The 25,050-nt window shown below is 39.8% G+C and overlaps 2 protein-coding genes and 1 long non-coding RNA gene across 10 annotated transcripts in view; 1 reads left to right on the top strand and 2 right to left on the bottom strand.

Annotated features, from left to right (window-relative positions):
* Positions 1 to 19,222, top strand: part of OPN3 (opsin 3) — a 47,113-nt gene extending 27,891 nt beyond the window's left edge. Inside the window, exons 2-4 of the mRNA XM_021931818.2 lie at positions 7,851 to 8,170; positions 14,835 to 15,086; positions 18,137 to 19,222. Coding sequence (XP_021787510.2) covers positions 7,851 to 8,170; positions 14,835 to 15,086; positions 18,137 to 18,400 — 836 coding nt within the window. The 3' untranslated portion in view covers positions 18,401 to 19,222. The remainder of the gene's footprint in view (positions 1 to 7,850; positions 8,171 to 14,834; positions 15,087 to 18,136) is intronic.
* On the bottom strand, positions 17,187 to 18,187 carry LOC110742012. The gene is made up of 2 exons (XR_002519176.2): positions 18,105 to 18,187; positions 17,187 to 17,512 (listed from the first exon to the last, which is right to left on the bottom strand). It is a non-coding gene; the product is annotated as an uncharacterized LOC110742012 (long non-coding RNA).
* A 1,582-nt stretch (positions 19,223 to 20,804) lies between the features above and the next one.
* The window catches only part of KMO (kynurenine 3-monooxygenase), a 61,645-nt gene continuing 57,399 nt past the window's right edge, over positions 20,805 to 25,050 (bottom strand). For 3 of the 8 annotated variants that reach the window (XM_031659885.1, XM_031659887.1, XM_031659864.1), the window contains 4 exons: positions 24,379 to 24,461; positions 22,747 to 22,848; positions 22,597 to 22,655; positions 20,805 to 21,137 (listed from right to left, as the gene is read on the bottom strand). In XM_031659885.1, the coding sequence (XP_031515745.1) occupies positions 20,936 to 21,137; positions 22,597 to 22,655; positions 22,747 to 22,848; positions 24,379 to 24,461 (446 nt within the window). In that variant the 3' untranslated portion in view covers positions 20,805 to 20,935. Of the gene's footprint in view, positions 22,517 to 22,595; positions 22,656 to 22,746; positions 22,849 to 24,378; positions 24,462 to 25,050 lie in introns of all 8 variants that reach the window. The other 5 variants (XM_031659868.1, XM_031659880.1, XM_031659874.1 and 2 more) reach the window with 5 other exon arrangements.

The raw sequence follows: 25,050 nt of genomic DNA, 5'->3' as shown, positions 1-25,050 counted from the left end.
TATCTCAAACAGAAAGCTTAACATTATATCATGTTCAAGCTGTTATCTATAGAGCAGTTAAGGGGAATTATAATTTTGTCACAGGGTCTACGTGATTCTGGGACAAGAGGCAAACAACTATAAGGAAGCAGGTCAGAGAGCAAGCTGGCCTCATAATCCAGGGAGAATGTACCGCAGGCTTGGTTTATTTTACATTCCCCTTGTCCCTTTTTCCTTGATTAATTTTATAAAGCTTCTAGGGATGGTTTCATAAAGACCACTACTTAGTAAAGTAGAATCTTTATTAAGCAATCTTCATAGCGTTTTGTTTCCATTACTATCTGTGAACAAAAATAGTTAAACTGCATCTTTTAAAATTGCTATAAATCGATATATTTTTGAATGAGCAAAATTTTCATTAATTTGAGAAAAATGTATGCACTTAGTTTGGAAGATTTTACTGTGTGCTCATCCACCCTGCCAGCTCTCAAGACCACAAGACAGGTATTTACAATTGCCCCATTTTATAGGTAGAGAATCTGAAATACAGTCCATCCAGATACTCTTCAAAATGATCCAGAGAATCTATGATGACGTAAGTTATCCCCTAATCATCTTCACTTCCAAATTTACTTCTCTCTCATTTCTTTTCTAAGTCAATGCAACATCATCTATTAATTATAACAAACCAGTAACCCAACACTTCCTTTGATTCTTCTTCATTCATTCCCACAGCCAACAAAGATTAACTTCCTTAAATATGGTGGACCTTCCTCGTCTCTCCTTCCCTAGTGCCAGTGCATCGGTTTCCTTCCTTATCACAGTAACCATATTTCTCCACTAGGTTTCCCTAGAACCAGGCTTGGCGCACAATCCGTTTTCCTCATTGCAGTCCAAGGGAACTTCCCATGAGGAAAATCTCCAAAAGCAAAATCAAAAGACAATAAAATTCTCTAGAATTGTACAGCGATGGAAGTGAATAAAAATGACTTAATGGCTCCTCAGAGCCCTCGGGACACATTCCAAGCTCCACGCATGGCATTTAAGGGTTTTCCTAGGAGAGTCCTTAGTCTTTTCATTCTCTGTTTAGAATTCCGTCCTACCATTTGGAATTATTTGCAGGCACCCAAATGGTGCAAGCTCTGTCAGGTCTCCATGTATTTACATAAGCTGTTTTCTCTTCCGGGAATAGGATAAGAGGATTGGCTGCCTCTTCCCCATCAATTTTTTTTTTTTTTTTTTTTTTTTTTTTTTACCTCGTTAAAGTGTGCTTAATATCTAAGACTTACTCAGTTGGTACCTGCTTCCCACAGAAAATCTCCTGAGTTGGGTATTCCTCCTCCCACTATAGGCAGAGTTTCTCCTTCCACCACTTTCTCTGGATTGTGTGCTCCTTGAAGGCATAAGTTTTGTTATATTAAACTTTTTAATCTAACAGATAAGGATTAACAAGTCTGGGTCATGGCCTTTTTTGAAGCACGCTCTTCTGTTTAGTGTGAACTTGCTTACCCCAGTCTAGATACTTGAACTATAAATAAGCTATTCAATGTGGCCATCTAGTGACCAAAGTGAGAAAATAACTATATTATTGGGTAGTTGTACATTGATAGACACACCTTGTATTAATATTTAAGCTCCAGAGTCCTGTCCACTCCCATGCCTTCCACCCACTTTCTACTATTTAAAGCAATTTTGCTCCCAGATATTCAACTATTCAGTAGTAATAATAATACCTTATGCATTACCACTTTACTAAACATATTTATATTCTCATTTAATACACGCCCACACCCACATGATGAGACAGCATTTTGGTACTATTATCCCTATTTTACTGGTGAGAAAATTGAGATTCCAGGACATTAATTAATTTTCCCATGGTCACATAGTAATTATGTGAAAAAAATGAAACTGATCTGAAGTCAGATGACTTATTCATTAGGTAATATGGAGAAAACTGGAATTGAATACAGGACTGCTGGCCTCAAACACATTTCTCTATTATTGAATTTATCACATTGTTTTATAGTAGTTTAGTTCTCTGTTTATAATTCATCATTTTTTCTTATTGCCTAGCACAGTGCCTGACACACAGTATGTGTATGATATGTGTTTTTTGATAAATATTGCAAATGAGTGTATAATCATTAAGTTATATCGGAAAGAACTATTTGACTCAAACTGAAGCACAGAGTAGACATGTAAATATATTTTTTCACTTCTATGCTTTCACACATATTGTATCCTTGGCCTTGAAATATCCTCACTCTTGTCAACTTGATAAAATACTCCCATTCATCAATTCAAATGTTGCTTTCCCTTAAAACCTTCGCCAGTGGTTCCCCAGGCAGAGATAAGTACTTCCTACATTGCATTCTCCAGATCCCCAACACAGCTTTGTTTAACTTTCATCACATTCCTGTAATTATTTGCTTACACATCTGTCTTCTCCAGACTGAGATCTTTGGCAGCAATTCAGGCAGAAGGAATGGCGGTATCAAAGCTGCCAGCTGAGTGAACATGCCGGGCAGTTTGCAGCCTGGGCGTGGTGTGTTTCCCAATGCAGCAAGCTTAGGCAAAGCCTAATGATATGCCAATGAGATTTGATTTTACAGACTGCTGTCTTCAAAACCGCTGGGGGTACATAAGCCCTTTCCAATGGTTCCAACTTTGAAAAGTTTGTATTACACAATTCTTTAAACTTAAGACAAAGAATGTAGATGTCACAGTTTAAATATGGTTGTATACATGGTTTTTCAAAATTCTGTTAGGGAAAAGAGTAAGAAAAAGATGGAAGATCCCTGCTGTGGACCATGGATAGCCACGGAAGGCAGATTCAGCTTTGCGCCATCCCCTGTCGTGACTGACCTTCCCACCTCTTGGTCCAGGCTCCACAACCAGAGTCCAAGGCACTCTTGCAATAATTCAAGGAGGCTTCAGTTTTAGAAATGCCCATTTCATTCCTTTCTGTTCCTTAACACCTATTCCATCTTCTAGGACCCAAGTTAAGCTTTATCTCTGAATGAAGCCAGTAGTCCACTGGGATTTTACTTTTTCTGGTTTGTTTTTGCACCATAACTTTGACATATGATCACGTATCATCTTACATTGTTCTCAATGTTGTGTGTGATATAAAAATACAGTATTGCAGTCTTCTTGAGAGTAGGGACCACGCGTATCTGGTTTCTCCAAAAGACCTACTCAGCACAGTGACGAGCACATACCTGATCAATCTGCAGCTTTGCAGTGAAGGCACAGACATCACTTCACCACTGGTAGAATTTGTGGAGAGGTAGAAGTCACCCTCTAGTGGCAGCAGGTGGTATTAAGACAAAATCGCGGGATTTGGAGTAAGTCTTGGGTTCTCAAAACTGTCTCCACCACTTGTTGGTGTAGACATCAATTACTTAACCCTTGAAGCCACAGACCTTCTTTCCAAAAGAGTGCATATCATATGTGGAGTGATGATCATGGGAGCTGGTGCATAACTGGCACCTAGTTTGCAGCACTCATCATTCCCATTGCTTTTCAATGTTCACGGAAATGGATGCACCATTTGAAGTTAGAATTTGGTTGTCTTCCTCATATCTGCTCATATACCATGTAGTTTTTATTTCCATTGATAAGGCTTAACCTCAGTTAAAGGTCGAAAGTAATTGTAAAACAGTCCTTTCATTCTCATCCTCCTGGGAGAGTGTTGTGGGAATCAAATAGAATACAGCAATTAATTCCAACTCAAGACCAAAATTTGTTAGTAAATAAAGCATTGGTGGGAGAAGAGCTGCATATTTTGCAAGGAAGATGTAGATTAGATCATTTCAGTTGGGTGACCCTCGAAGACTAAGTCAGTCTGACTGACGCTGCCACTCAGTGATATGCTCGTGCTATCAGGGAAGACTTAGGAAATACAAAGTTTACTAGGTCTGTACAAACATGTCATGGTGCATAACGACTGAAATCAGGCACCTGAAAGTCATTGTGCTTGCTAAGACACAGGCATGGTCAAAAACTGTATTAGTAAATGTTAAAGTCTCTTTGACCAACATAACCAGCAGGAAAATGTTACTAAGCTCTTGCACCCTGACTTGTCACAAGGCTGGGGTTTTTCGTACTTCAGCTCTGAGTGCAGTGGGTCTTTTCCTGACACCCTGCCAATACCAGCTGCGTCCCTTTCTGTGTCCTTCCCACCATGCCTCACGTTATTCTCTATTCCTGCACTCTCTGTTCTTCATAGCACTGCCCGGATTTGCTTGTTTGATTTGTTTTTCTATTGTCTCTCTTACCCACTGGACCTTAAGGCCGTGAGGGTTGGTTTCACTCACGTCTTTATGTGTATTTTCTAGCACAGTGACTGAAACATCACAAGCAATAAGTAATGACTAAATGAATGAATGAATATATGAACATGGTATACTCATACCAGTTTATTTTACCAGCTTATTGCTTTCACCATAAGAACTCATTTATTCCTCTCTAAGGTACATTGAAACTTACTAATTTACAACAGTGTGATTATTTTTACTGAGTTTTCTTGCCTATAAAAGAGTAAATCATATTCAGTGTAAATTAACTAAAAGTTGAAGGCCAAACTATGTTTTAACACACAAAGGCAGTTACAAAAGTAAATACCATTATACTTAATAAGAAAGTTTGTAAACTACATAAAACCAACAGTATTTCATTAGCATCAACTTATGTCATTATCTTTAGGTTTTTAGATATTTTTCTAGGAATAATATCAGGTAAATAAATGATAATATCACTTTTTAGATAAGAATTTAATAAGGTAAAAATAGACTTCTGACTATGAAAGTCATCCACCTTGATACTCTCATTGCCCCAATAACCACTACTGTGATTTGAATTTAAATCCATTATTTGCTATTATATTGTTACTTTCTTTTCTTTTCTTTCCTTTTTTTCTCCTTCCTTCCTTCCTTCCTCCCTCCCTCCATCCCTTCCTTCCTTCCTTCCTTTGATGGAGTCTTGCTCCATCACCCAGGCTGGAGTGCAGTGGCACAATATCGGCTCACTGCAACCTCTGTCTCCGAGGTTCAAGCAATTCTCCTGTCTCAGCCTCCGAGTAGCTGGGATTACAGATGCATGCCACCGTGCCTGTCTAAGTTTTGTATTTTTAGTAGAGAGGGGTTTTCACCACGTTGGCCAGGCTGGTCTTGAACTCCTGACCTCAGGTGGTCTGCCCGCCTCAGCCTCCCAAAGTGTTGGGATTACAGGTGTGAGCCACCACACTCAGCCTTATACCATTACTCTCTGAAGTATTTTCTTCCACTCTATTCCAAAACCCAATCTTTTTCCGATTGCTTGAGTATGTAGTAAATATTCACTTATTTATTCAGTGAACATTTATTAGATGCCGTGAATATGAGACACTGGGAATCATTCTGCTCCACACCCTCCAAATCCCACAGAAGAACAAACCCGTCATGGGATAAATGAATATTAACTATGTTATGCCAATTGCTTTCTGAGTCCAGGGCCTCTGTATTTCATACTTACATAATTGCAGACTCACTAAATGTTAAAATGTAAAGGGATTTTAAATTTTATGAAAACAAAAAGGTCTAAGAGATTGTTTGATTTGCTGAAAGTTACAGGGCTACTTCATGGGGAGCTGGGACTTGCCTCCGGGCCTCTTAACCTATTTGCCACCCACACCCTTTTCTCCCTACTCAGGAGACCAGTCTTATTTTCATTCTTCATTTGAACTGCTTTTCTTTCCATCTCTCTGCGTCCACTCATTAAACAAATATTTATGCTCCAGGAAGCTCACAATTTTATTGTCTTCCCCACATCTGTTCATACACCTTGTGGTTTTTACTTCAGTTCATGTAATCACTCACTGTTCCTTAGGCAGGTTAGAAACCTCCAAGTTATTTTATTTATTTATTTATTTATTTAGAATCAGAGTCTCACTCTTGTTGCCCTGGCTGGAGTGCCATGGCACGAACTCGGCTCACTGCAACCTCCGCCTCCCTGGTTCATACAATTTTCCTGCCTCAGCCTCCCAAGTAGCCAGGATTACAGGCTTCTGCCACCATGCCCAGCTAATATTTTGTATTTTTAGTAGAGACAGGGTTTCGCCATGTTGGCCAGGCTGGTCTTAAACTCCTGACCTCAGGTGATCCACCTGCGTCAGCCTCCCGAAGTGCTGAGATTACAGGTATCAGTCACCATGCCCAGCCAAAAACCTCAAAGTTATTTTTAACTCCTCTCTCCCTTCATGCCTCACATTCAATAAACAGACAGATTCTGTTGATACAAGTTGCTAAATGTTTCTGAAATCCAGACTTTGTTGTTCATGCCTTTTAATGTCATCCTAGTTGAGGTCCCATCATGTCTTGCCTGCGGTTGCAATAGCCTTCAAGCTGGTTTCCATGGCCTCCAATCATGTTTTAAATTCTCTACTACTGCTAGAATGAGCATCCATTTCAGAAGAAAAAGGAGGAGGAGGACAAGGGGAATTTAATTGCGTAAAAGGACAAGAGAGTAACAGATTTATAATTTATTATTTCATAGAGGAAAAGGTTAAAAAACCAAAAAAATTTAAAATAACACAAATATTAGCTAGAAATTAAAAGCCTTTGTCAATGTGACTCTCTCTAAATTTCTCTTTCCATGTCCTATGAACCCTGGTGTCTTTGAATCATTGTTTGTAGACCCCTTTGTGTCCTTTTACGTCCCCATGCCCCAGTACATCTTTCTTCACTCTTCCTGGAATGTGCTTCTGCCTTGTGCGCAAATGCTTCCCTTTCTGTGTCTCCAATCCATTGTGTGGCAATTGTACCATCCACACATTGCATGGTCATTGTCAGTGTTTACACACACACGGTCCCTTCAGACATCTAGAGTTCTGTCTCTTAGTCACCATTGGACATCCACTGCACAGTGGCTGGCACATAGTAGGTGCTTGTTAAGTGAGTATCTTACTGTCTGAAGGTGACAGAGAAATATACAAACAGTATCATTAAAGAGGACTTGTTGCAAAATAGCGGTATACGTGAAGACCATGGAAGCCCAGAAGCACTCCGACCCTTGTCAGCAATCCTTGCGTGTGAACAGTTTGTATGCTGACATCTGCTGGTAGCAGGCAGGTTATGGCCATCCTCCCCATCATTTTACTGCGACGTCATTCAGTTTGCGCTTTTGCAACCCCCTTTGACTTTAAAGGCTGAGTCAGAGACAGCCAAGAGAAGGTAAACTAAAAGAGACACTTGCTCTAGTGACTCTCCCTTACTCATTCTGGAATTTCTCTTCAGGAGAAAGTTTAATGCAATAGGAGCATCTTTGGGGTGGGGCTGATTTAGGGCTTTTAATTTTTGTCTAATCTTTGTTTTAATCTGCATGGCGTTTTCCATTTTATGTTTTCTTTCTTTTCTTTCTTTTTTTTTGAGACAAGGTCTGGTGCTATCGCCCAGGCTGGTGTGCAGTGGCACGATTCTCAGCTCACTGCAACCTTGACCTCTGTGGCCTCCAGCAACCCTCCAGCCTCAGCCTCCTGAGCAGCTGGGACCACAGGCGTGTGGCACCACATCTGGCTAATTTTTCTATTTTTTGTAAAGACAGGGCTTGCCGTGCTGTCCAGGCTGGTCTTGAACTCCTAGGCTCAAGAAATCCTCCCACCTCAGCCTCCCAAAGTGTTAGGATTACAGGCGTGAGCCACTGACTGCCCTTCTATGGTTCCTTTTATGGATAGCTGTTTTCAATAGAATTTCCTTGGGACTATAAGACACTGTTAGCACTCTCTCAGTCTCAGATGCTCTGTAAGGTATTTCCGGTGGAGAATGTATCACGTCTCTTATGCCTGGTTCCCCCGGCACCATGCTATACTTTTCCACTTTCTCTTCTTGCAGGGATTGTTTCCATTGCCACCCTAACGGTGCTGGCCTATGAACGTTACATTCGCGTGGTCCATGCCAGAGTGATCAATTTTTCCTGGGCCTGGAGGGCCATTACCTACATCTGGCTCTACTCACTGGCATGGGCAGGAGCACCTCTCCTGGGCTGGAACAGGTACATCCTGGACGTACATGGACTAGGCTGCACTGTGGACTGGAAATCCAAGGATGCCAACGATTCCTCCTTTGTGCTTTTCTTATTTCTTGGCTGCTTGGTGGTGCCTCTGGGCGTCATAGCCCATTGCTATGGCCATATTCTGTATTCCATTCGAATGGTGAGTTGAAGACTACAGATGCCCCCCTCCCAAACCACATCCAGGGTAGAAAATTTTGTGTGGAAAATAATGAAAGTCTTCCTGTGTCATCAGTAGTTGCCCAGAGGTAGAGCAGTTCTAGGAGACTTCCCATTTGGTTGAATTTTATGCTATGAGTCCCTCTCTGGGAAGATCAATGCGGAATAGCATTTACTCTACATCCCTCTCTCAACCAAAAGAAGGAAAGAAAAAGCTTCTGACTGACAAAATCAGCAACCAAAAAACCCTACATTATCGAACACTCTTAAAATTTAAGAATAAAGAGAGTTCCACACTTCCCATAACTTTGTTTATTCAAAGGTCATACGAATTTGACTAGAGAACAGCATGGATGTTTTGTTGGGCAATCACAGCAGAGTCATAAAGGGTAAGAACTGACCACAAACAACTTCACGTTGGGTGCCAACAAGAACTTTCCAGTTTGAACTCAAACCCAGTGTGGAGCAGGCTCCATTTCCCAGTCTCTATTTTCAGCCATGGATGTTTCCTTCCCCATTCACTAATTCTTCCAACTCTGTTCTCTGCTTCCGTCTCTAGTCTCTTGCTCACTCCGTCAAACCGCTCTAACTTTCACCTGTTTTTAAAATCGGACTTAGCTACATGTATCACTTTAAATAATTTGTTTCAAATTTCTTTACATATGCCAACTTTGTTAAAGACAAAATCCCTAGATCAGTTCAATCATCTATTTTCTCCATGCCTGTAGTCAAACTGCAAAGAGGAGCTGGAAAAAAAAAAAAAAAACACATCTGTCCACACTTAGATGTCCTCTCAGCCTTGTTCTAGCAACCTTTCTATGCCTGTGTGTGTGGTCTAGTGTCTCCACACTCTGACTATTACACAACCTCACTTCTCATTTTAATCTCTCGCCTTACTGTCTCCTGTCATTCTTAGCGAATAAGCCTGCTTCTGATTTATTGGACAAAACAAAGCCATTATCAAGGGTTCCTTTGACTCCTTACCTCTCTTTACACAAACCACTGATTCTTAGACCTCTCTCTCCAGTTACAGGGCGACAAGAGAGGTCTCCCAGGACCAACTCGATTCTGTATTCTGATTGCTCCCCCACCCCCTTCCGTGCCCCAGAGACACCTCTTAATAATTTTCTCTTTCACTTGTGTCTTCACACTCTCCCTTACCACTGGTCTTTTCCCTTTAGCATATTACCAGGCTATTTTTTTTTTTAATCACAATCTACTGTCAGCTCCCTCTAGCTATCACTTTATTTTTCTCCTTTTTGTCACTGCTAACTCAAAGAACCATTGGTGACTCTTGGTGCCACATTGTCACTCAGTAAGCATGCATTTACCCAATATTTATTGAGCATATAAAATGTGCCAATTTCTTACTGTTAATAGACTGAATGTTTGTGTCCCTCTCAGATTCCTATGTGGAATCTCTAACCACCAATGTGACAGTATTTGGGGATGGGGCCTTGGGAGGTAATTAGGGTCAGAGGAGGTCATGAGGATGGGACTCTGGTCTAATGGGATTAGGGGATTAGTGTCCTTATAAGAAGAGACACCAGAGAGCTTGCTCTCTCTGTCTCTCTCTCTCTCTGTCTTTCTCTCTCTCTCTGTCTCTCTCTCTCTGTCTGTCTCTGTCTCTCTCTCTCTCTCTGTCTCTCTGTCTCTCTCTCTCTCTGTCTTTCTCTCTCTCTCTGTCTCTCTCTCTCTGTCTGTCTCTGTCTCTCTCTCTCTCTCTGTCTCTCTGTCTTCCCACGTGTGCATAAATAAGAGATCAGGGAAGCACACAGTGAGATAACAGCCAAGAGAGGAGGCCTCAGAATGATACCTATCCTGTCAGCTACTCTACCTGGGACTTCCCAGCCTCCAGAACTGTGAGAAATACATTTCTGTTGTAGTTTAGGGAGTTGGTAGTTTAGTAAGTTTATCTAGCACTTATTCCTCAACTTAAGGCAAACTAGTGACTCCTTCCTCTACCGCACTGCCACTCATACAGCCCTCATTTCAAGTCATTGATGAGCTCCCAGATATGTGATCTTATGGACACATTTTTATTCCTTTCTAGCATCCTCGGTGTTTGAGACTGTTGACAACTTCTTTCTTGTGATGTTCTGCTGCCATCGATTCTAGGGTGCCTTTCTCTGCTGTCTTTGTTGCTGACTCTCTGGCCCCATCTTCTTATGTCTTCCAAGAGCTTCTCTTCTTTGGGCCTCCCCAGCATCCTATGTTTAGCTCTTGTCCCATGCTACACACTGGCCTTGAGTGGTCTTTCATACGGCCAGGATTTCTCCTTCTGACACAAGCTTGGTAACATCTCTATTTCCAGTTCAGGTCTTTCTTCCAGCCTCTAACAGATCCTGGTAGTCAATTGCCTATTGAACACCTCCACTTGGATGGTCCACAGACTCATCAAATTTAACAAATGTAAAGATTAATTTGTCGTATTTTCCCTAAAATCCTCTACTCCTCCATTTGCTTTCTCATTGAATAGTCATCATTCCTAGCTACCAAGACCAGAAATTAAGGAGTAATCTTTGACTGAGTGTCATCCATGTCTCCCCCAACACCCAACTATTGATCAGTTCTTATCCATGCCACTTAAATGTTTTTTTGTTTTGTTTTGTTTTTTTTGAGACAAAGTTTCACTCTTATTGCCCAGGCTGGAGTGCAAGGGCCGAACCTTGGCTCACTGCAACCTCTGCCTCTCAGGTTCAAGCAATTCTCCTGTCTCAGCCTCCTGAGTAGCTGGGATTACAGGTGCCCACCACCATGCCTGGCTAATTTTTAAAATATTTTTAGTGGATGTGGGGTTTCACCATGTTGGCCAGGCTGGTTTTGAACTCCTGACCTCATGATCCGCCCGCCTTGGCCTCCCAAAGTGCTAGGATTACAGGTGTGAGTCACTGTGCCCAGCCCTATATTTTTTAGTATATACATTTTTTCCTCTCCCACTGCCACGGACTCAGTTAAAAAAAAAAACTTAGTTCTCCTTTTTGAAAATTTTGCTTTCCTCTATTCCATTCTTTGCACACTGCCACCAGAGTAGTTGTTCTCAAGTATTACCTTCAGAAGTTCCACTGTCTTTGTGATTAAAATAAAGCCCCTGGGTGCGGTCGGCCGGTCCTGTATGGCATCTCCTGTCTACCTGTCCAGCCTCATTTCTTGACACTCCCCTCCTCTTGCCACCTCGGGATGCGGCCAATGGTAATATTTCTTGTTTTCAGACACTGGCTTGTTATTTTACCTCTCGTCTTAGCACATTTTCTTTCTCTGGAACATTCTGTCTCTCCTCCTTACTTGACTAATTCCTCCTTCCCTCACAAGGCTAACAGCAGGATTTTGTTGCTCTAGCCCTCAGGATCCTGTGTACTACCGTATCCTCCCTGTTTACCTCCCTCATGGCTTCTACCTGCTCAGTGTGCATCACCCTCACCAAATCATGAATTCCTCAAGAGCAGAGACTGGGTCTTATGTATTTTCTCACCTGTAGTTGATATAGTGTCTGCATGAGTAGGTGATCAGTCACTATTTTTGGAATGAGTTACAAGCAGAGGGCATAGAAAGGGGAAGACAGGAGAAGGGGTGAAAGTGTGAAGAGATTTGACTTTAGCTGCTACCTAAACAGAGAGCTCACTGCAAGTAATTTGCCTCCGTTTCCTTATTCAGAGAGAGATGACTCATAACAACGATGGAGACATAGCTACACACTTGAGAATGAAGATTCACAGTGAAATTCTTTGAAAATCTACAGATGTCTTGGATTAATGAGTACTAGGCATCAGCCATTTATACAGCCAAAGAACACTTTAATAGAGAATTCTGAAGAATCTATTTTAGGTGGTTCATTCTTTAGGACAAATTTGTGCCTGTGCCAATCATTTCAAAATTGCTTCATCCATAGCAATTTTGCAAACTATCCTCAAATGATTGAATAAAGAGGGTGAGGCATGAAATAGAATTTTTTATTTGGAAAATATTTAATGAGCAGAATGAAGGAATAGAAAGTAATGAAACAAAGAGGCCTGAAAGAGATAAATAAAAAATAATCATGAAAACTTCACATATATAAACCCAAATAATCTAAAACATTAGTCAAGATCTTCTCCTTCTACCAAAGAGGCACTGGGGACGTATACACCAACATTTATTTCAATTAATTTCTCCAGCGTGCATGTAATTCCAAGATGGATAAATGAGTGCTCTGCTTTGATAAATGGTGAGAGGGGATAAAGACTGACTTGCCCAGAAAATGGTACAGATAAAACTATTGGACCTAGATACCGGAGGTTTGGGAGGCAGTTAACTGAGATGTGGTCATGTTACTTGTTAATGGAAACTCTGAAGAGTCAATAATGATTCCAAATATCCTATAGTATCATAAAGGTACATATACATACGAGTGTGTTCGTTTCATATCTAGTTCAAATATAAATAACTACTTAACCTCAAAAACCACCCCACAAAGTCATACGTGTGGAAATGGAACTCAAGTTCTGTTAATTCTAATAGGTTTTTTTGTTTAACCTCCTTTCTTCTTTACTCTTAAAGGAGGTTATTGACTTGCCCAATATCACACTGCGAGCAAAAGTGGTGAATCTGGGATATAAACTTAGATCTTCTAATTCCAAATCTAGAGCTTTTATCAAAACTCCACAGCCTTCCTATAAACTCTAGGGAAGCTCCCCCAAAATGATGTTTTGAAAATAGAATAATATTCTATCACATTAAATGAAAGAGTTTCTTTTAAAATAGAATTGCGCACACAGAATAGTAGTATTCGGTTGGTGCAAAAGCAATTGTATTTTTTGCTATTAAAGGTAAACCTTTAAAGGTAACCTTATTTAAAGGTAAATTATTTACCTTTCTGCACACCAAAAATATGTTCCTAAATAAAAATCTTTATCTCTGAACATTGTAATAAGTTATGCTAATTTTACTACAGAAATACAAATACTTTATATATTGATTTTTTTAAGTAATTGGCATACTAGTAAAGGAATATTATTTACCTTTAAATAAGGTTACCTTCAAAGGTTTACCTTTAATGGCAAAAACCACAATTACTTTTGCACCAACTGAATACCAGAAATTTAATACCCACTTTTCCCCACACATAGTCTCTCTACCCTAAAAAAACAACGACTTAAATTTTTCCTATTTCTCTCTATTCCTTGCTAATCTGAATACATGATTTTGATAAGAATATAGTTTCTTAAATATAATTTTGGATATCAGTAATTTGAGAATTTTAATTAAAATATATTTGGAAATACTGTAAGCACATGTTCTAAATGATTTCTTTGGAAATTCTGTCTCTTAATTTTGTTATTTTTATTTTTATTTGTTTTTTTTGAGACGAAGTCTCGGAGTCTCACTCTGTCTCCCAGGCACTGCCACAGGAGTGCAGTGGCGTGATCTTGGCTCACTGCAACCTCCGCCTCCCGGGTTCATGCCATTCTCCTGCCTCAGCCTCCCGAGTAGTAGCTGGGACTACAGGCGCCCGCCACCACGGCTAATTTTTTGCATTTTTAGTAGAGACGGGTTTCACTGTGTTAGCCACGATAGTCTCGATCTCCTGACATCATGATCCGCCCACCTCGGCTTCCCAAAGTGTTGGGATTACAGGCGTGAGCCACCGCTCCCCACCCTCTTAATTTTTATGATAATGCTAGAACTAAATGGTACACTTAGAGTTCATTGAAATGCAGTCAATTTCCCAGCATAAAGTAATCAATACTAAGTATCAACAATATGCTAACTACTTAAAAAAATCAATATATAAAGTACTTGTATTTTTGTAGTAAAAGTCGTATAACTTATTACAATGTTTAGAGAGAATTATTTTTATTTAGGAACGTATTTTTGGTGTGCAGAAATATTCTTTGCCCGTGTATTATTATAACACATTTATAATACTAGGAGAAACAGCAAAAAGAAATTTATATTCAAGAAACTCAAAGAACTTTCAGACTGTACATCGTTACTCGTCCATCCCTTTAATGGGAACAGACTGGGAGTAGACAGGCTGATTTTAGAGGAAGGAGTTTTACCAAGTGCTGCTCTCTGCAAGTGAGCCCCTAATGAAGCCAATCGCAAACAAATTTCTCCTGAAATTCTACTTTATAGTCATTAGCAGTGAATTGAAAAACTGGTTTTCCATAAGAATTCACTTGGGGATTAAATTCTCATCAAGGCCAGCTGCAGGCTTCATCGTGCAGCACTCCTGACATGACATGGGTATGCAGTCTGCTTTGAGAACTCCAAAACTAGCACTCTAGAGTTTCCAGGATCGTGGGGAAATTGTTTCCATTGTATCGTGACTCTTTCCGATTGTCTTTTAGAGATTTGAAGATCTAGGCAAAATCATCTTATTTCTTATTAAGTAAATTCGAGAACATTAAAAAAACACTGAAGGATGTAGGAGGCTATGTAGCTCAACCACCCTATGTTGTGCGTGGGGAGACTGAGGCCCGGCAAGGTTAAAGCTGGACTCAGCTACGAGTCTCGGATCAGAAGTCAGCCTCCCAAGGTCCCATTCAGTTCTCTTTCCATTTAGGTGGGGCCAAGAATCGTGTCTGAATATCTGTTATAAAAATAACAAAAGAAAGCCATTCTTTTATTTTTTTTAAAGCCCTTTCCTTTCTTTCTCCTTTCGGCAGCTTCGTTGCGTGGAAGATCTTCAGACAATTCAAGTGATCAAGATTTTAAAATATGAAAAGAAACTGGCCAAAATGTGCTTTTTAATGATATTCACCTTCCTGGTCTGTTGGATGCCTTATATCGTGATCTGCTTCTTGGTGGTTAATGGTCATGGTCACCTGGTCACTCCAACAATATCTATTGTTTCGTACCTCTTTGCTAAATCCAACACTGTATACAATCCAGTGATTTATGTCTTCATGATCAGAAAGGTACGCTTTGCAATTAACTGATTACTTTCACCCTGAAGATAGAGTTGGAAATGACAGTGTAATACTTTTACAGAGGTGATTCAGAGTCGATTCAATTAAAAAAACCAAATCAAGAATTTTGTCAGAATGTAAAGGGATCAGGAAGAAATATAGAATATTTCCAAAGAAAATCATAACAATTCTAAGAACTACCCATAGGGATTCACATTTGTTAGGTAGAATTCTAGTAAAATTAATATTTAATTCATCAGAAAATAGTTTATGCCTAGTAATAACAGTGACGAAGTTAATAATACATTTAAAATTCTTACTGCACCAAGCAAGTTACAAGCAAGTCACAAACAAGTTACTAGCAAGTTTACGAAACTCCACAAAATAGGCACAAATATTATTCCTTGTTTTCTTTATGGGTTGTGAATAGGTTCAGAGAAGTTAAATAACTTGCCTAATCTAGGAAGTATTGGTGCCAGGATTTGAACCTAGTTTGCTCAAGTCCCCAAATCCAGTGCTTATAACTCCTCACTTGGGGTTATAGATACTTATAGCAATTGGTCTGGGTTGTTATTCACATGCCACAGCAAATGTCTAGCCTAAATCAATTTGGTTCAAGAAACTTCCTGGACCTAATGTGGTGGCTCAAGCCAGTAAATCCAGCACTTTGGGATGCTGAGGCAGAAGGATTGCTTGAGCTAAGAGTTCAAGACCGACCTGGGCAACATAATGAGACGCCCCTCTCTCTCAAAAAAAAAAAAAAAAAATAGCTGGGCATGGTGGCATATGCCTGTAGTCCCAGCTACTCAGGAGCCTGAGGTGAAAGGATCTCTTGAGCCCAGGAGGTCAGGGCTGCAGTGACCCATGATCACACCACTGTGTTCCAGCCTGGGTGACAGAGCGAGACCCTGTCTCAAAAAGAAGAGGAACTTCCTTATCATCTGTTTCTGTAGTTGAAAAGTTTTGACTTGATGGCTGTGAGTCATGGCTAGGAGAGCCCACAAAATGATTATTATAAAGCTGAGCCTCTAAGTTTCAGAGAATTTAAAAGTTAAAAATAATGCTTAATTACTCCATTGGAATTTTAAAGATAACAAGTCATAATAATAACGGGCAATAATAATCACTGTGACTTCTAATGCTCAAGAATATGGAAGAAGCGGGCACTTTTGTAGTAACTTTATTATGTTCAGTGCTAAATCCCTCTGCCTCTTCTTTTGCCTTTCCTTTTCTTTGAATATTATTGGCTTACACTCTCCATAAACTCACTTCCACGTGTCTTATTCTCCTCTCACTGACAGTGTTTCTTTCTGTTTTTTGTTGCCTTCAACTGGTCTATTTCCTTTAACCCAGAGATTTTAAACTTGGAGTCCACAGGACCTGAACATTCCTTGAGTTGGCCTCAGAAGAGCCATTGCAACCCTGGAAATTGTTTATAATAATTTTTTAGTATGCACACATACAAATTTTTCTAGTGAGATGGTTTATAACTTTAATTTTCTATCAGAGGATAAGGTATTTTAGGGACCACCCTCTCAACAGGCAAAATAAAAATACATTAACAATTATTTGTTGCACTCTTTCTGTCAGCCAATGGGCTATAAATTACTGCTTCTAGAACTTTCATGTGCGTACCCCACACCTGGAAATCTTGTAATAAATGAATATTCTCCTTCAGTATGTATGGCTGCCCAATATTCTGCACGTCTAACAAGCTCCCACATGGTCCCGATGTTTCTGGCTCCTAGGGGCATACTTTAAACAGGAAGTCTAAAAGATACAAACAAAAACCAATACATAAAAACAACAGTCCTTGTCCTCAAAGAGCTTACCATTTATATGGAAAAGCATTTTTTTTGGCATACATACTCTATTTAACTTTTATCGTCATGTTTCTTTACACTTAACCAAACAATGGTTTAGTGAATAAAGTCTCAAACAAGTAAATATTTTTATTTTTTAAATTTTTGAATCAGAGAAAATAAAAATTTTTAAATGTGAGTATAAACTAAATGCTAACTTGCATAAGATTGGGACTTAAAGAAGACATTATCAGGCAGTGTTTGCTGTAAAACAAAACCAAGCAAAAAACAAACAAAAAGACAGAAATCAATGTAGCTATTATATTTTTAATTGGTATTTCCTGATCTGAGAAAGTCCATATATTCACCATTTATTTCCCTCTAAATAATGGGGATAACAATTACATTAACTTTTGATGTATGTTTTACTGGTCATGATGGACTGACTACTATAACAAGCAACCCCAACATTTCAGTGAATTAAAACGGAGTTTATTGCTCATTCAGGTCACAGTTCACAGTCTAATAATGTATTGGGTGGAGGAGATGGGATCTGTCCTGTGCAGTCATTTAGAGATCTAGGTCCCTTCCATTGTGCGATATTATGATCTTTACGCGTTGGCCTCCCAGTTTCTTGTCGAGAGGAACAGCAGAGAGGAGAAGCCGAAAAGAGACCAAGAAATATTATTTGATGTTGTACCCAGGACACGGAGAAGAATTATGTTTGTTGATGACATTAGTGCTGTCTGCCATAGTATTTTTTCCCCAACTTATTAGTAATTTCGATAGAAAAAATTCTTCACCTAATTAAAGAAACATTAGCAAGTACACCAGGCTCTAAACTCTGCCAGGAAGAGCCTTGTCTGTTTTTGTTGCTTACAGTAAAAAATCTCTAATTATAGCACAGTGACTGTCACCTAGTAGATACCCACTGAATATCTGTGGACTGACTTAATGTTCAAAATCTCTTAATAGTTGTACCTGTCCTCATAGAAAGTGTGTGCAGATTGAAGCTTGGAGGATTACAAGGTACTGAAATGGTCCTACATATTCTGGTTAATAAGAATTAGAATGAAGAAAAGACATAAAGCTCTGGGGTGATTTAGGTAGATCTGAGCATGACCACATAACCCCTCATCCACACCAGCTAACAAACAAGAAACAACTGAAATTCAGCTCAACTGATTTCCTTGACTATTAATCCAGATAAGTGCCCAACTTTTACTTCATATTCCCCTTTATTTTGTCTCTGCCCAGTTTCGAAGATCCCTTTTGCAGCTCCTGTGCCTCCGACTGCTGAGGTGCCAGCGGCCTGCTAAAGACCTACCAGCAGCTGGGAGTGAAATGCAGATCAGACCTATTGTGATGTCACAGAAAGATGGGGACAGGCCAAAGAAAAAAGTGACTTTCAACTCTTCTTCCATCATTTTTATTATCACCAGTGATGAATCACTGTCCGTTGACGACAGCGACAAAACCAATGGGTCCAAAGTTGATGTGATCCAAGTTCGTCCTTTGTAGGAATGAAGAATGGCAACGAAAGATGGGGCCTTAAATTGGATGCCACTTTTAGACTTCCATCGTAAGCAGTGTCTGGAGTACCCGTTCTATATAACATCAACAGAACTTTGTGGTCCAGCAGGAAATCCGAATTGCCCATGTGCTCTTGGGCCTCAGGAAGAGGTTGAACAAAAATAAATTATTTTAATTCAACGGGTGCTTTACATAATGAAAAAACCACTTGTGGCAGACGATGGGCATCTAACATCATCTTCTAATGTGTTGGAGATTTTCATTTCAAATATATTTTTTAAATTACTCTATTTTCCAAAACACATAATACATTTTTCTCGAAAATACCTTACTGTAAAAATAACTGTCGCATACACATGTGTGAAGTAGCTAGAACATACTGAATTTTTTTGTACTGTTGGACTCTATTCAGTGTCATGTCCTATGTCTGTTGAAGTTATCAAGGAGATAATTCTAGAATGAAAAAGAAAATCCTCTTGTTGGAAACAAAAGACTTTTTATATGTGCACTATGACAAAGAGGAGTTTCAGAGACATCTTTGAATCCTTGTCAGCCTGGAGACCAGCACCAGAGGAATCTACAAGGCAAACTCCCATATATTTGCTTCCCCCAAATTGCTGCCCCTACAGACTCAAAGCTCTTTTTCTTTGTTTTGTTGTTTTTCTAAACATTTACTGTTCTTTGTTGATGCTGTATAAGCCAGGGAGTTCTAAGATGCCAGCTCTTTGAGATTTGCTCATTCCCCTGTATTTCCACCTGTATTTCCCACATATATTATATATATCTGCTAATAAACTTATGTTTGTTTTTCTTTTGTTAATCTGTCTTTTGTTATAGGGGCCCCAGCAAAGGAACCTAAAGTGGGTAGAAGGAAAAATTATTTTTTCTTTCCCTACAAACTAAACATGGATTGTTAGAACTCAAGGATTTCATTGACAATATAGAAAAGAAACACTGAATCATCTTATTGCCCAATTTTTTTTTTTTTTTGAGATGGAGTCGCGCTCTGTCGCCCAGGCTGGAGTGAGTGGCGCGATCTCGGCTCACTGCAAGCTCCGCCTCCTGGGTTCATACCATTCTCCTGCCTCAGCCTCCCGAGTAGCTGGGACTACAGGCACCTGCCACCACGCCCGGCTAATTTTTTGTATTTTTAGTAGAGACGGGGTTTCACCGTGTTAGCCAGGATGGTCTCGATCTCCTGGCCTCGTGATCCGCCCGTCTCGGCCTCCCAAAGTGCTGGGATTACAGGCTTGAGCCACTGCGCCCGGCCCATTGCCCACTTTTTATTGCTTATATGACTCTAGTGTTTCATCTTCATAATCATGTTTGAAGGACTTCTCAGTGACTCAGCAGCCTGTTAAAGAAGGATGAACCAAAGAAAATGTTTTCACTAAATGTGCTTTTAAAAATCAAGTGTATTGCTGGTTCTGCTGCAGTATGTAGTCCAAGAGTCATTAGTAAATTGCTTCTGAGGGTCTGAAATTGAATAAAATAATGGCTTTGTATTTCTATAAAAGTTGTCTCCCCTTGTTTCCTTTCCACTTTTGCGTATGTAGACATTTAATTTATGAATAAAACCCTTTCCTGTCCTTTGCTTAGTATGATATTAATAGCCTTCTTCTTATCTTTAGAGGGTAACTCTGGGCTGGCAGTGGTGGCTCACACCTCTAATCCCTGCACTTTGGGAGGCTGAGGTGGGCAGATCACATGAGGCCAGGAGTTTGAGACTGGCCTGGGCAGCATGGCAAGACCCGGTCTCTACTGAAAAATACCAAAAAATTAGCTGAGCCTGGTAGCCCCAGCTATTTGGGAGGCTGAAGTGGGATGATTGCTTGAGCCCAGGAGGCAGAGGTTGCAGTGAAGCAAGACCATGCCACTGCACTCCAGCCTGGACGACAGAGTGAGACCTGATCTCTAAATACATAAATAAATAGAGATAGACAGATTAGATGATAGATGATAGATAAACAGACGGTAAGACTTGTATTTGAAGCTGGGAAAATAAAATGAGTTCATTTTGTAAGTCTCTGGAACTCCCCTGAATTCATTATTTACATTTCTGGTTTTATCTGGTACATCTGAGCCCTGTGGTTAGGTAAGTTCCATTCAGGTAATGAAAAGTGCAGTTAACATGCTAGGCAAGTTGTGATTTTTAGTCCCAGGTGTTGAGGCAATGCTATTGTGAGTCCTATTGTGTCTTTTAAAGAAAAGGCATGATTACGGTCTTCCCTGAGGCATCTTGGGCCTTACTTTCTGAGAAGCGAAAGATCTTAGTCATTGCACTTTTATAGTTAGAATGACTCAACCTGAGTGTGTATAATGTAGAGGAAGTTGCATGTTTCAACTTTTAAAATGTCCCCCACCCCGAGTAATTGCAATTAACACACAGAGATATACTACATTCAGTTTAATTATAAGCAGATCACTATCTTCCATTAGTGAATAAAATATGGCAATGGAAACTTTTCGTGCTTAATTTTGGTCACAGAGAAATCAAGCAGTTGTAACCTCAAAACCTTTCTATCACCTGCTAATGAGATAAATTTGTTCTAGGAAGTCCATGGCCTTTGTAGGGAAACATGTTTTGTATTCCAGAAGTGAGCTATTCAGTTCCATGGTCTTCTGAAGTAGTGGAAAGGTCGTGGTGACACGTAGTGCATAAGTAGGTAGGTACTGCTGATGGCTATCAGTGATCCCAAGAAAAGGAGTCCTTTGTATATCACCTGTAAGACAGCAAGAACTCTCATTTCATTTGTCCAGAGATTCAAATCTGAAAATAGACTTCATTTTTTTTAACAACAAAGGGGTAAACAATGTCCTCTTTGTTCTTTAACCTGAAACAACAATTTAATTGCATGACCACCAGGTCAGGAATCGATAAGATCAAGATAAAGTCAAGGATTGGGAGCCTCCCTTCTCCCTCTCTCCCAAGAAACTCATGAATCAAGGTCTTCTGTATGAAAAAAATTTAGCAGTCAGCTTTTGTCCAGTCATTAAAAAACTTGTGCAGTTTAGAAAAAGAGCTGTGAATTCTAAGAAGAGTACCACTGTGCTGGAGCCACACATCATTCATTCCTTCTCAGAAGCTTCCCAAAAGTCTCCAGGAGAAGAGTGGTGGCCTGGTGGCCTCTGTGACTAAGACTCACATGGAGACTAAACACTAGCTGTAAACAGTGGCCTGAGACTCTTTCCAGCCTGAGTCAGGTGCTTCCCCACGGCATCCTGGCCTATTTCTCTCCCCGCACTTAGTGTCCTGCATCCTAACTGCCTGCTGGCATCTTTTCCCCTTTTAGACTTTCAGCTCCTGAAGGGTGGGGGCCCTATTTTATTCATCTTGTTTAGATACATCTTGATTTCTTCCAATCCATTCTCCATATAGACATCTTTCTAAAATTCAGACCTGAGGCTGTTGGCCTCCCTGGGCTCCCTGTTTCTCTCAAGATAATATTCCAGGTGTTTAAAGCCCTGCCTCCACCCTCTGACCATTCTCACACGCTAGTGCCGCCTTCCAGCTCCACTGGACTATGTTTCTCATGTGTCTTCCGCCTTCCCCCGTCCTGGCCCCTCCTGTCCTCCTCGGGGGCAGTGTATCCCTCTCCAGTGCAACTGTCTCTATCCCCCACTAGCCTCTGAGCTTGGTGAAAGGTGTGAACTGGTCATGTTCATCACCACGACAGCTCAGTGCTGTGTACTAAATGAAACTGTCTGTTGAATAAATGACGTTGTAAAATCCCCAAAGTGGAAGACTAGGGAATCAGAATTCCATTTAATGGCATCTCTAGGCCAACTGCCCAAAATGAATGTATTATAGCATTCCATTGGAATAGGTGTTTTAAAAGTGATTCAGTTCTGTCCAACTTTACAAATTAAACTCATAAGAATATTGCACGAAGCAAAAATCAAGAACAGTACATCTTGCTAAAATAAAGTAAAAAGTTGAGAAATATTAGCATCAGCTTCTTTCCTGAGACTCTTCCCTTCAAAAGCTCTCTTTCTTTGCCACCTCCTTGTAATGTTGTTCAGTAAGCACTCTTCCCTCTCTGCATTCAGGGCAGTTTCTGTTTGGAAGGCAAACAGTTGGTGTCCCATTATTTCCGTATTTGTCTGAAACAAACATAATCATAATACTATGACATTTTAACACATCACATTAAAAAATTCATAAAATGTAATCTGTTCCAACCTTTTTTTGCCAATGCCAACGCTGCACAGCCTCATGGTATCTTATTCTGGAAAAAGAGACCTGCAGGAAAGTTTAAAAAGTATTCTTGTATATTCCATTAACAGCTAAACAGAAAATTAAAATGAGGAAAAGTCTTCAGTCCAGACCTTACCATGGTATAGAGAGGGATGAAGGTCGATGGCATAATAGCATGAAGAAATCTCCCCATATTCTTCTGAAAAATGAACCAGCTTGAGTTGACATGTGCTCGCATCTGCAATAATGAGAGTCTTAAAGAATGCTTTTGAACGAACACATTCATTTCTTACTGTGACTTAGTATTATTCTTCATTCCCACTCATCGCAATGCCAAACACAAAGTAGTCAAATAATTTTTTGTTTCCGTAATGTTATTCCCAATCCATTTTAGTAAATGTCGGTCATATAGGACATTGCCTTGAAAATGTATGGCAAATACATGAAGCCTGCTAGGGAAGTTTATTTTGCTCAGGAGTCAATATAGGAAGTCTATTTCAGTAGAGGGTTTGTTTAACCAGATCTGCAGGTAATCTGTGAGCTCAAAGGTTTGTCTAATTTTCTTTTCTTTTTTTTTTTTTTGAGACGGAGTCTCGCTCTGTCGCCCAGGCTGGAGTGCAGTGGCGTGATCTCAGCTCACTGCAAGCTCCGCCTCCCAGGTTTATGCCATTCTCCTGTCTCAGCCTCCGGAATAGCTGGGACTACGGGCGCCCGCCACCTCGTCCACCTAGTTTCTTTGTATTTTTTAGTAGAGACGGGGTTTCACCGTGTTCGCCAGGATGGTCTCGATCTCCTGACCTCGTGATCCGCCCGTCTCGGCCTCCCAAAGTCCTGGGATTACAGGCTTGAGCCACCGCGCCCGGCCAGGTTTGTCTAATTTTCTGTTGCTTCCTGATTGGTTTGTAATATTGTTTATGGCAAAGAGAGATTGTTTAAAGCTATGTTTGTCTGGACCTACTCTTTTTTTTAGGACAGATACTGTGTCATAGCCATCCTGTTTTTAAAGGATGGGACAAGATACATCAATAAATCCTCCAATATCTTGTAGGACGTCCTCTACCACATCTGATGCAATTTTGCTCAAGCTGAAGTCCAGTTTCTTTCTATCTTCAGGAGAGATGGAAAATAGCTGGTCACTCTGCTTTAAATTTATCTTGTAAATCCTTTCATTTTATTATTTTAAAACTATAATCACAATCACTTATTGTGAACTTTTCGTATGAGTGGTTCAAAATGGAATTAATGTGTTTTTCTTCAAAGTACTAATCTTCCTGAACATGAATTTCTTTTTGGTATTATACATTTTCTTTCTAGTACATAAGGTTCCAAAGGATAATCAATGCTACTCTAAATATGTAAGTTATAATGTTATGAGTGAAAAGGCCATTCAACATTTCTTAGATTTTCTAAATATGTTAACACATCTGAAAGTTGTCCTTTCATTAAATTAACATATTACTAAATATCTAAGATAAAAGCATGTGAATTATCAGAGGTTTTGTTACCTCCTAAATGTCCTTAAAGTGTAGATAGAGATAGTGTGTGTGGGTCATTGTCACTGGCCACAGAGTCACAATCCACCCAAGTCTAAGGAATGCTGTGTGTGTGTGTGTGTGTGTGTGTGTGTGTGTGTGTGTGTGTGTTCTTATCTGTAGGTATTCTTATATAGCATGCATGAGATGGAGGCTGAAGCAAAGAAAAAGAAAAGAACATTTGTTAGAATATCAGTGAACTGTCTCATGGAATAAAACCAAACCTTCTCACTCACCTCTATGTAATTGTACATGGATAGGTCTGAAATTGCATGACTATCTGGGATTCTCAATCTTGAGAACGCAGGAAGACACAAACCTGGAAGTTAAATAATACATCTTTCTAAAACCTTCTATAAAAATGTGCTGAACTCTTCACAGGTCAAATTCAACAGTGTGTTCACCACCAATGCTCTTGCTATTTTTTTTAAACTATAAATAACCATTCTGTATAACCAACAATCTATGACTATTGATAATACACATAGAACATTTCCTGTCGTGATTAAATAAAAATTACAACAAAGTTAATCTATACTATTGTTTTATCTTTGTTCTCTAGTGCCCCAAACCAGCGTTGACAGTGTGTTTTTATGCATAAACCCTCTATCCACCTCCAACGTCATGTGTAAACCAGACACACGAGTGCTAGGAAAGGAGGAAACAAAATATCTCTGGCTCCTGAGCATCTGAGAAACATGACGGGGAAATAACCAAAAAAAAAAAAAAGATGAGAAAATTTGTCCTGGAACTCTATAATCTCTTCAGACCCAGGCATCAGTGTCCTTGGACTTCCTAAAACACCACAGCAAACATTTACTCTGAACTTACTTTATAACAGGCTTTTTTTTTCCTTTTTAAAACTTTATAGGAATTATTCAATCTTTACAACTCTGAAGTTGAGAGCA

Source organism: Papio anubis, chromosome 1 (assembly GCF_008728515.1).
Source record: "Papio anubis isolate 15944 chromosome 1, Panubis1.0, whole genome shotgun sequence".
NCBI classification, from domain to species: domain Eukaryota; kingdom Metazoa; phylum Chordata; class Mammalia; order Primates; family Cercopithecidae; genus Papio; species Papio anubis.
Note: the sequence above shows the minus strand (reverse complement) of the source record. Positions and strands in the feature narration are given on the sequence as shown.